The 12,107-nt window shown below is 55.5% G+C and overlaps 1 protein-coding gene across 1 annotated transcript in view; it reads right to left on the bottom strand.

Annotated features, from left to right (window-relative positions):
- The window catches only part of NOL4L (nucleolar protein 4 like), a 61,962-nt gene that overhangs the window by 35,562 nt on the left and 14,293 nt on the right, over positions 1 to 12,107 (bottom strand). Inside the window, 2 exon segments of the mRNA XM_075721150.1 lie at positions 3,701 to 3,812; positions 7,517 to 7,672. Of these exon segments, the coding sequence (XP_075577265.1) occupies positions 3,701 to 3,812; positions 7,517 to 7,672 (268 nt within the window).

The following is a 12,107-nucleotide window of genomic DNA, read 5'->3' as shown; positions in this document are numbered from 1 at the left end:
TCAATGATTTTTCTGAATTCTCAAAGATTTGTCAGCTCTGCCATCATCTGGAAAGTGAGCTTAAGCAACAATGGATGGGGAAGAAGGACTTCCAGGAGCTGAAGGTGAACCGATGGCGGGAGGTTTCCATTCCTGTCTGAATCTCCCTGGCTGGCTTGCATTTTCTGGGGTCGCTGGTTTCACAGGAACCTCTGACACAGCCCCTTGAAAAAAGAGCCTTCACAAAATGTTTTACAGCACCTTAGAAAACCCATCAACCCAAACATAATGGGCCTGCTTTCCAGAAATGCTGAATATCAAAAAATCCCAGTGAAACTCAGCAGACCTGAAGACGCTTCACACCTCTGGAAATATCAGATCCATCATGTCTGATTAAGAAATGACCTGACCCAAAACCTCGCTGTAACCGACTTAAACACCACATAGGTTTTGCAAATCTTCTGTATCAAAGGCCTACTTAGGGTCCATGGAAATACAGTGATTTTTTTCCAGGTCCCTCTAATTCATCCCTGGGCAGCTGAAACATTCCCGCCTGCGGATGCAGGAAAGGGTGGCCAGAGCTACTCAGGCCGTCGGCTCGCGCAAATATGAAGGTGCAAAGCTTTTAGGAACCCTGTAAACTAATTCCTCCCTTCTTTTCTCATGGCTGTATGTCGCTGCTCTCTGTCACGCTTCGACCTATAGATGAATTAAGAGCACTTCTATGCCCTCTATATATTAAACACCCAAAATAACCCATTATTCTACAGTGCAAGGTTGCTATCTCATGATGAAAAAGATGCTAAAATCCCAGGACAAGGGGTGCTTCTCACAGTCTGATTCTGCGGTGAAAGGGGAAACAGCTCCCGGGAACAACATCTGCCACCTCCCCAGGCTGGCTGGGGTCACCTGTGTTCGAGTCTTTATGGAGAGTTTAGGAAAGCATTTGCTATGCATAACAAAGATAGAGCTGCTCTTTCCTTGGAGCACGGGCGTGGATGAGGCGAGTCCTTCAGACCTCTGAGGATGATATGTTGCTCTCCTGCCATCCCCCACTTAATAGTTCAGCGCTGCGGAAATGAATGAGGCTCAACAGAAGCAGCTCAGCGTCCTCACATGGGGAGGAAGAGGGAGGCAGGTGATCTTTGGTGCTTAGATTCTGCCTGAAACCATCCTGATGTAAATCTGGAATAATCCCATCAGCAGCCACAAATTTGCTGTGAGTTTGTGCAACTGCAACAGGTAAGAGCTTGAGCCCAAGAAACCAACTCCCCTTTTTTTTAAGCTAACTGGAAAAGAAAGAAAACCTTTGTTTTAAAAGGCCTGGGGGACTCCACGGGAACAGTCCTCGTATCCTACGTCACAAGAGAGGGCTACTGGAATCCTTTAGCTCATTTTTCAAAAAGCTATGTACATCACATGCCCCGTGCGTTGGACATACACGGAACAGGCCGTATGGTTCAAAGTAAAATGGTTTCAATCCTAATTCCACACTTGTATAACTCCACTGGAATTAGTCCTAATTTAATAACAGTGTAAAGAGATCAGAGTGAAGTCCAGCGATGTTCAAAGTTTCCCATGAGCAAGACAATTTGTTTTTATGAATTATGTGGGTGCCCTGCAGGGTTTGATGTCAGATACATTTAATTAGAGATTTTTGTGATGACAAATGAAATGTGTTGAGATTTGTTTAATAGCCAAGAGAAGTAGGAAGAGACGGGAATGACTCAAATTTTTTCATCTTACTGAGTTAAACTTCATCTATATATGTGTGTATGTGTGAATGCATGTGCATACACCTAGGTAATTCTTCTACGGCCTCAATGTTTTTTTAGGCGATTTGCTCCTGATAAATTCTTGAATATGTATTAGTGAAATCAGACACTTTTCCCCAGTAAAAGTTACCTTATCTAATCTACTCCATGCATTTTCACAGGTACTTAGTCACTATTTAGGTACTATTCAGAGCAGAAAGGCACTTCTGTCCTTCCAGTCCTGGTAGGTAAGAAGCAGGACTTTTTTATGTGTGGGATCCTTTGTTTTCCTGTTTGATTAATTTTTAAGAGAACTGGTAAGGGGAAAGCTTTATGAAAGTAATTTATAATTTATATTAGTTTATAAATGTGCTCAGGACAGCCAGATCTCAGCCCTGGTCATGGTTTCCACAGCTAGAACTGCTCTGGGGAGGATACGCAGCACCTGGGGTCCTCTGAGCGGACACGGGCGCCGTGTCGCTGGGGGAGGCACGGGGGCCGCGGGGATGGCGGCTGGGCAGGAGGGAGCCCCTGAAGGAACAACGACCCTTTTCATGTGCTGCCTCCCGAAAAGGGACCCCGAGCTCCGGGGCGGACGGCTCGGCTGGTGCCAGGCGTCTAGTAAAGCGTCCCGTTTTGGGTCAAGCCAACAGGCGACATCCTTGTTGGCCAGACTCTCATCCCATTGCCCTTCCCGTCTGCTGAGCCAGCTGCTGCAGCCGCAGGACTTGGAATGTCACTGGTGATGGATGCGGCACAACCAGTGTAAAGGTCAGGTTTGCTCCCAGTGAGGCCAAAGGCCAAAACTTCTCTTGACCTGATTGGAAAGAGGGATCGGGCCCTTAGCCGGCAGAGTAGGAAATGCCGCGGTAATGGAGCTTAGGCTAATAAATGTCACATAGGATTATTTGGGAGAGTTTCTAAAAAATATAACAAGTACAAAGCATTTCAGTCACTAGCTTTGGATAGCTGGTGCACATAATCCACTTGGACGGAACCTCTGCTCCTAGCAGTAAACAGTCGGAAATCGGTATTTAATACTAGAAATTTTCTATTGTTGGGTCCTTTGTTCATTTAATTCTGCATCTCTGCTTGGTAAGAGCTGCCAAATGAGCCCGTTTGCCTTAACAGTTTTGAAATAGTCTAACTCTCTGCAGTTTGCTTATGTTTTTTTAAAGAAGCAATTTTGTTGGGTGAAACCTCTCAGAGTCAGTTTGATGCGTTGCACTTGGTCATGAAAACAAGTTTGTAACTCAGGAACAAACCACACAAACATCAACTGTAACCATTTACTCTGGAAGGACACCTTGTCTCATCTTATGCACTGCTTATCTCTTTTAGGCCTAGGAGCTGCAGATTGGTTCCGTTTGCAAAGGAATCATAACGAGCCAACCACCGCCATGGCCACGCTAATTGGTTGTATACATAGGGGTAATATAACTTTGATTACCAAAACACTTTGTGTTATCAAAAATAGGATCATGATGTGTCTATCTATTAATTACTGTAAATTACATCTTTATCAGAAACTTCAGTTATTCAGACCTGTTCAGTGTCATTACAAATTCAATAGTTTGAAGGAAAAACTTCAGGCCACGTTTTTTCAGAAATCTAAGTTTCTACCCCCACACAATTATGGGTTGATTGCAGACATATCTGAAGTATTTTTGACCCAGGCTTTGTATGGTTGCGCTGAGGAAGGTAGACTCAGAAGTGAAACTGCCTGCCTGCTCGGAAAGAAAGCTAGACCGCTTCTGCTCTCCAATCTGAAAATAGTGGTGGATGAAACAGATTTAAGCAATTCTTTCAGCTTGGCTATAAAAGTGCATGAAAAATAACACAGGTTAGGAAAACCATTTGGTAAAGAAGTATCTCATCGACGGGGTGGTATCCTGATGGCTGTCAGCGACACCGTGCCGGTACGAAACGCTGCGTCAGCTCTGCTGGTAGAGTTCATTCGCGTTTACCTTTGGGCTCCAGTCCGTTGGAGTTGAAATGCATCCTCTTCTGGCACTCGGTGCAACTCATCAGGAACCTGGTCACAGCTTCTCTCGGGAGAAAAGCATAGGTCTCTGCGATCTGGGAAAACAAGGAGATGGCTGTATGTCCTGGGTGAGGGAGAACGCCGGAGGGAGAGCCGGGCGGAGGGCACGGGAGACCACGGGCACCCTCCCACCTCGCTCAGCCTAGCCAAGAGCACCCACTCACAGCAACACAGCGTTCCTGTCCGCCCGCTCCCGGGATCCCTGCATCCCTCCCTCCGCAGCGACTGTTGATGGAGGAACGTTTTGGGAGGGTAACTGGTGTGTCAGAGGCACCGGGACACCATCGAACAGACCTTTGGACTCCCTGCGTAGCCACTCCTTCCCACAAACTCCTTTCCATTCCCCCTTGGAGTCTGGGAAGAGCGAAGCTACGAACACGTAAGAATCAAATGAGAAAGTAAGGTCTCGTCAGCTCTGTTTGCATTGTTAATTACCATCACACCAGTAACCTGAAGAATCCATTAATCTTTTGTAAGGGCAGGTCACTTTTTCCCACAATGACAATCAATTACTGTTAATAATACTTTGCACTTCTGTGACATATTTTATCTAGGGAATTGAAAGCATTTTTACAAACAGTAATGAATTAAGTCTCCTGAACCTTTGTGGGATATTTGTATTTTACAGATGAGGAAAAACTAAGGATAAATATTTAAAACTCGGATGCCTGAAGTTAAACACTGTATCCAGACCTAAGCACCCACAGAAGGTGCCCGGCTATCACAGAGTCCTGTTATTCCAATTAATCCCTGCCAGCAGCAATTTTACGGTATTTCTGAAGATCAAGACTAGGTTGTTTGGAGAAGGAATGAGGCAGTTTTACTGTAGATTTCTTTAAGGCCAGAAGAGACCATCAGCTCATGGAGTCTGACCTTCTGCATAGCTCAAGTCGGAGAACTTCACCCAGGCTCTCCTGCAGCCCAGTAGCCTGTGGTTTGCCTAAAACATCTTCCAGGAAGACATCTGGTCTTAATTGGAAGGCATTAAGAGGTGGAGAGCCCACCTCTTACTTTGGGGTTGGTTCCTACGGTTAATCACCCATCCTGTTTGGTCTAAGTGACTTGTCCTAGCACGGCGGCTCCCAAACCAGGGGCCGCGACCCCAGCAGGGGTCACAGCACTTACAAGTGGGGTCATAAAGCAGACAGAAATTCAATTGTTCGTGCCAGTCCTCAGGGCCGCGAGCCCGGCAGAAGTGGGGCTCATAACGGGAAGCAGGGCTGCAACCAGACACCTCGCGAGCGACGGCTGGTGACGGGGGCCGAGCCAGGAGGACAGCCCAGGATGTCCTGGTCCCCCCCTCCGGCCAGCGGGCATCACCCTCCCACCTTAGTTTGTTAACAAAAATTGAAAGCACCGAAATTCCAAGCATTTTTCTATCCTGCAGGAAAGGGTGATGCTTAAGCTTGGAATAAAACGATGACAAAGAAGCAGCGCAATGGGGCAGAGAGCAGAGGGTTTGCTTGATCATGGCTAGAGCAGCCCCGTGACCCGACGTTGGGTGGGAGGGAGAGACATTCATCTCCACTGAGCGGCAGCAGAGCCCGAGGTTTTACACGCACGCTAATGCCAGATGGGTGGAAAGTTCAGGCAGGGACCTCGTCCCAGCGTTCAAATGGAGGATGCAGTGCCCGGTCCTCCTGGGATTCTCCTTCTATTTCGCTACAGCCCCACGGAGCTCTCTTGTGACCGAGCGGCTGCCCAGCTCAGCCTTTGCCTCTCTGTGCGATATTTACGGGTGCACAAGCACTGGGGCCTCCCACAGACACTGAAATTAGGGGCCTGAAAATCGCTGGTGGTAAACGTGGGCTTGCGGTGCAGGCAGGGAACTGCCCCTTCGTGCTGCCGGCGGGGCCGAGCCCGCTTTCCCTGCCTCTTTCGCTCCAGCAAGCCCATAGTCTCTGCTGCAAATGTTCAGCTAATTTTAGTGATACAGTTGTTATTTCTCAGCTGATTTGATGCTCCGCAGAGCAGACAGCTTCCTTGATGAGTTATCTCCCATCCAAACTCCCTTTCTGATTGCCTCCCTCCGGAGGTCACGGACAAGGGCAAACTCTCCAGTGCCTCTAATCAGAAACGGTGGGGAAAGGGAGAGGCAGGGAAACCGCAGGAGACGCTGAAGCCTCCCGAGCTGCCCGCCCGGCAGCGTCCCTTTGTGCGCCCGAGCCACGGCACGCTATGCAGCATTTCACCTCCCAGACCCGGCTGCAAAGGCGCTCCAGGGAGACAGGGCACGGGCGAGGCCAGCCAGCCCAGCCAGCAGCGTCCTGCCAGGTCAGGAGGGGATACTCGCTGCTAATGTGATGATCTCAGCTCAAGAGGGAGACGGAGGGGTGGAGCGTGAAGCGCTCCGACTGCTGCGAGCAGGCCTGGGAAAACAGACGGATCCAGGCTTCTCCCCCGAGGCTTGCGCAGGGCACAGATTAGTCCTCCAGAGAGCTGAATTGAAGGAATTAGGGGATGGTCGGAGCGGTCTGCTGGGGAAATGAGCGGAAAGTTTTTGAATTGTGGTCGTGCTGGTGGGGCTGCCCCCCCCCCCCGACTACAAAGAGGTCACCTGCCCTCGGCCGGGGAGGCTCAGCGTGGGCCCCGGCCCCCCGCCCCGCGCTCTGCCGCAGGGGCACGGAGCGATGCCAGGAGCGCTGAGCGCAGAGCCCAGCTCCCCGGGGGCTCCCGCCGCGCGCGGGGGGCTGCAGGGCACAGGGCAGCCCCTCCGGCACCGCCAGCACGCAGAGCTACTGAGGGGCTGGGGACACACGCAGGCAGGACAGGCAGGACAGGCTCCACCCCTGAGCTGGCTCTGGCAGCGCACCGAGCCCTGCATAATCTCAGGCATCATCGCAGAGACCAGGGCAGCCTGCACAGACCTCCCCAAGATGATGCATACACCAGAGACGCGAGCTGCCAGCCAGCCACTTCTGTCTCTAAGCGACCTGGTCCTTAGGGCTGTGGGATTCGAGGGAGTAGCTCTGTTTTGGACAGTAAATTCAGCTCTTCTTGTAAAAGGAGAGCCCAAATGTTTGCATCGAAGGGCTGTGCAGAGTCAGGAGAAACAGCAAGCTCCCTGGAGAAGCACACTTCAAGCTAAATTATTCCTGACCTAACTAGAGTGGTTTCAGGATGGATAGAGCTGGTTTTCAGCATCCATGGAGCACCTGACGAGACTCAGCTCGGTGCCTGCCTCCATTTTGTAACGGAGGAAACCCGGGATGGGCGGGTGAGAGCATCCCCTCGGCCAGGGCAGAGGGGCGGGCTCCGGCCGTGCTCCGGTCCCCTTTTTGGCTGCTCCTGCCCTTCAAGGCCCACGCGAGACATTGCCCTGCGGCCAAGGGAGGCCGGGAGGCAGATAGCACGGAGCAGAGCACGTAGAGGACTGGGCAAACATCCCCTCGCCCATCAGTAGCACCGAGCATTTCTCTTTTTCTTTTTTTTCCCCTGCCAGACATGTTCAGTCGCCTTTGTACGATTCACTTGGTCTTTCCTCTCCGAGCAGCCGTACCGCTGTGCAGCCCCTGCAGCCTGGTTTCCCATCCCCTGAGCACAGCTGCTCTGCCTTTAAGCGACTCCTTTCTCCTGCCTCCCCGCACAGGCGAACAGGACTCTCCTTCGCCTCTGCCTCCCGCCAGCAGCTCCGCTTCTGCCTGCCCTCCCGTCCCCGTGGGATGCCCACTCCCGCGGCCCCTCTGCCCCTTTGCTCCCGTCCCCTCGCTGCCCGGGGCACGCCAAGGGGGACTCTCACCGCTCGGTAGGTTTTCTTCTGCCCGGCATGTTTGGGTGCTTTGCCTGGCTCCGACGAGCTCTCCACATGCATCGAGTATATGATGTCAAAGAAATCTTCCACCACAGCCACGCGTTTCAGAGAGATGCCCTCGGGCTCCGACAGTCCATCTGCCCCCTACAACAGTGCAGGCAAGTTGAGTTAGTGTCAGCGATGGGTGACAGGGGTGACAAGATCGGCCCAGGGCTGATGCAGTTGGAGGGGGCAGAGTGGCGGTGCTCCAGCCCCGGGCTGCTTTGGGCACGGGGGATGCGGGGGATAAATTAAACAGTGCTCCAGGGAGGATCCTGCTGTAGCCAGGGCAGTGGTGGCTGCTGCTGTTGTGCTGCTAAAGCTGCCAGTGAAATTCGGCCAGGAACAAAAACAAGGGAAGAGTCCAGAGTGGAGTCACAACCAATTGAGAAATTCAGTTTTCATAATTTGGGATGATTTCGCTAGGCGGGGAAGAGGCAGAGGAAGCTCTTTGGCCCTGCACATGGTACTAAACCATCCTGGGAAGCCCCACAATGTGGGGCACCCTCGCCAGCTGCAGTCCCCGGGGACACGGATCAGCCGGCAGAACACGGTTTCGCTGTGATGCCAGGATACGGCCCCTAAAGGAAGGAGACAGAATCGCCCTCCTTCCCTGCGCTGACCTTTCCAAGGCACCCTCCCTTTCTCGCATACGCAGAGCAGCTGAGCGCTGGCAGCAGCAGCACAGCTCTTTGTGTGTTAGGATGTGCTGGAGAGCAGGAGGCAGTAATTCTGCCACACGGCAGTGGTGACAGACTGGTGGGAGTGGGAAGTGTGGGGAGCAGCGCTCCTCCGAGCTGACTGGCACCAACGGTGTCAGCTCACGCTGGCAGGGTGTGCCGCGGGAAGGGGAGGCAGCCCTTGGTACCCGACAGCTGCTAACAGCGCGCCGGCACAAAGCACCAGAGCGGGAGTGCTAATGGGAGGTAGTCGGTGGCTGCTCTAATGGCTGGGGGTACTGAAAAAGGGCCGGGCTTCGGGAGGCCGCTTAGCTTTTTCCTTGAAAAAATGCCATTGTCGCATAGCCAGCTGTATATATGTATAAAAATATATATTCTATACACATATACATACATATATATACACACGCTACCTCCCTTTGAGGCCTGCTTTCCGAAAAGGTATGCATGGATGCCGTCCAGCCGGTACGCACCAGGCTGGTGAGCAGCAACCTGCACATCCAAATGACCTGCAAACCAGCTTTTTTCACGTGCATTCACGCATCTGCAAGTGCGGGCAGAGGCTGGCAGAGGTCTGCATGCAAAGGGAACTCCCAATCTCCCAACCTTTATTTTTTATTAGTGGTTGGGCTCTGTGTAGCTTATACGGCCTATAGATTGAATAAATGCTCTTCTTAAGCTGCCAGTCAAGGGACTCTCAAAAATCAATCATTTAGAGGGACCGCCTTCTGCTAAAGCCTACCCAACGTCATGGGGAAGCAGTCTTCCCGTGTAAAGTGCTGCCTATCGAAGTTGGCTCCTCACCCCCGTTTCGGAACAGAGGCTGCCTGTCCCGGGCACGGACTGCAGTGGGACACGTCGGTGTGCTCACCCGGGACGCGGGCACGAGGATTTTCCAACACAAACCACCTCCGCCTTCCCCGGGGAGCCCTGAGCCGTATGTAAAGGTGGCTGTAACAAAGAGAATATTGAGAACGAACACAAGGGGCAGGGTGGCAGCGCTGCCGTGGTGGGGGTCGGGAAACTTCGCCCGAGGGAGTGTCTTTGAGCAATATAGATCTAATTTCTTCTGTCACCGTTTGGGGAGTTTCACTTTAATCGAGGGCATGGGTATTGCCCTGCCAAGAGGGAGCGGGCATTAGGAGGCTTCCTACTGACCAATAATCCTCGGAGCAGGGTTGAAATGAGGATAATTACAGAGACAGGACAAAGGAAAATGCATCAGGAGAAAAAGCACAGTCAGATGAAACAAGCAGAGCCCTCAAAATTAAGGTTGTAACCAACCCCCTACGCAAATCACTATTTCCAGGGCCATCCCAGCCTACTAATACTCTCCTCCCTGCACGGCCAGCGGTTCCCTATTTCCTCCTCGGTTTCAGAACAAATGCAGTTAAGGTAACCTCAGGGTGTGGGCATCGCTACAGCCTCTCTGCTCATCCGGCGCTGCCTTCCTCTCCACCCCGGCTGGGTGCCGGCGCTGCCTCCTCGCCATCCCGTTCCCCGCAGCCGCCCTCCCCTGCCTCCTCGCGTCTCTCCATCCCCTCATCAGCCTTGTGACTTCTCTCCCCGTGGTGATTACTTAGCTCTGGGAAGCAGGTGAGATGCATGCGGTATCAAAGCCACTGGATATAAGAAGCTGTATCAAGTCAGTGCTTCTAGGATTACAGAGGTTTATACCTGGCAATATAACCAAATGTTGACTTAGGATTTAAGAGGACACACGCGCTATAGACTACCTCTCAGAGGGCCCACGCCCCTCTTGTTCCTCCTTCCACACCCAGCATTGCTCACGAGTATTCAAGGCATGAGTCAGAGCCCATAATATCTCAGAATGGCTTAAAAACCCTTAGGTTTAAAAAGCAATAAAAATTCACTTGGGAATAAGGGATGCTTTTACCCCCTCCTGGTGTTGGGGCTTTACTGGAAGCCACCTGCCCCCAAAATGCATAAAAGGAGCAAAGCTCAGCCTTGAGAGAAGCGCTGGGAAGCCGGGAGCATTTCAGGTGCTGAGGCGAGGGAGTCCCTTTGCCACCTTGCAGCCACCCCAGCATCCCCTCCGTTTGCCCGGCACTGGTTCATCTCCCCCTCTTCCCTGCTTCTCCTCCCTTTCCACCCCGTGTGCCCCGTCCCGCAGGTCTCGCTCCCCTTCTCCTGCCTCCTCTCCACCTTCCCAGCATCTGGAACGCTCGCTCTGTGCATCCCTAATGCTCGCTCTGCGCATCCGTAAGGCTCGCTCTCTCCTTCACCTCCTCTCCTCCAGGTTCCCCATCAGGTCTCTCTCCTCCCCAGTGTCCTTTGTTCTCCCCATCTCCCTCCAGCCCCACGTTTCTTCGCCTGCCTCCTCCTCCTCCTCCTCCTCGCACCTCGGGAGCCCCAGGGCCTCCCTGCAGCGGCCCCCCCCGCCCCGGCCCCAGCGCCCCGGGCCCCGCCGAGCCCCCGGCGCCCGCTCTGCTGCGCAGCCGCCCCGCTGCAGCCCCCCGCCACCTCCCGCTGCAGCCCCCCGCCACCTCCCGCTGCCGGGCCAAGCGGGCGCTATTTATAGCCGAGAGCCGGGCCGGGGGGCGGCTGCTGCGGGCCCGGGCTCGCCTCGCCGCCCCGCAGCCGGGGAGCGGGGGCCGGCGAGCAGCAACGGGGGGCGACGGCCATTTCAGGCGGGGGAGATGCCCCGGGGCGAGGCGCGGGGACCGGCCGCGCCGCTCGCCCGCCGAGCCCCTGCCCCGGCACCTTTGTTCTCGGCAGCCCCCCTCGCCCTGCCCGCCCTCCCGCCGCCCGGGCCACGCTCGTCGCCCCCCCCCCCCCCCCCGGGGCCGGCGGCGGGCTCCCCCTTCCCGCCCTCTCCCCCCCGTCCTCCGCGGCCAGACCCGCCCGCTGCCCGGCTCCTCGGGGCCGGCCGGGCGCGGCGGTGCCATCTGCGGCGGGGCCGGGGGCGGAGGGGAGCGGAGCGGAGGCGCGGCCCCCCCGGCCCGGGCTGAGGCCCGGCGGCAGGTAGCGGGGTAACCATGGCAACCGGCGGGGCCGCGCGCAGCCGGCGGTAATCCGCTCCCCCGGGCCGGGCCGGGCCGGGCCCGCCGCCGGCCGCTCCTCACGGCCCGGTGTCCCCGGCCGGCCCCGGGGCCGGGCCCTCAGGCTGCGGGCGGGGCCCCCACCCGGGGCCGGGGCCCCCACACGCCCCGGCCGCGGGCACCGGGGGCCCGCAGCTCGCAGAGCCCGGGTGCGGGCAGGCCCCGGGGGCAGGGCGGGCTCCCGCCGCCCCCCCGCCCGCCCCCCGCGGCTCCCCCCGCCGCCCGAGCCCCCCACGGCAGCCCTGCCGCGGCTCCCACACGGAGCTGCCCTGCCCGGAGCCCGGCAGCGGCACCCACACGCGGCCTCGGCGGCCTCTGCTCCCCGCAGGCCCCTGCCGCCATTCCTCGGCCGCCCGGCCCGTGCGTGAAAACCCAGCACCGGAGGGGTCCGCGGCGAAACCGCAGCGCCGACGGGCCCTGGGTGCTCTGCGGGGCAGCAGGCCTAAGCCCCGGCGAGCTGCCACCGCCCCGAGAGAAGCCAGACCCCGGCAGGCCAGAGGGCCGAGGGATGCGCGGCGGGCTCCGTGCAAAGCGCTCCCCGTCCCCGCAAGCCCGTCCCCACCTCGGGCTCTCTGCTTTGGGAGAATCTGGGAGGATTTCGTGTGAGCTGCAAGCCAGGGAGCCGGCTCCCCAAAGTCTGAGTGCTCCCAGCTCCTCTTCAAACCGACTTAGAATCATAGAATCCTAGAGTCCTAGAATCGTTTAGGTTGGAAAAGCCCTTTAAGATCATCCAGTCCAACCATTAACCTACACTACCAAGTCCACTCTAAACCAGTCAAGGGCAGACCAGACTGAACC

The sequence above is a fragment of the Pelecanus crispus genome, chromosome 14, assembly GCF_030463565.1.
Source record: "Pelecanus crispus isolate bPelCri1 chromosome 14, bPelCri1.pri, whole genome shotgun sequence".
Lineage (NCBI taxonomy): Eukaryota > Metazoa > Chordata > Aves > Pelecaniformes > Pelecanidae > Pelecanus > Pelecanus crispus.
Note: the sequence above shows the minus strand (reverse complement) of the source record. Positions and strands in the feature narration are given on the sequence as shown.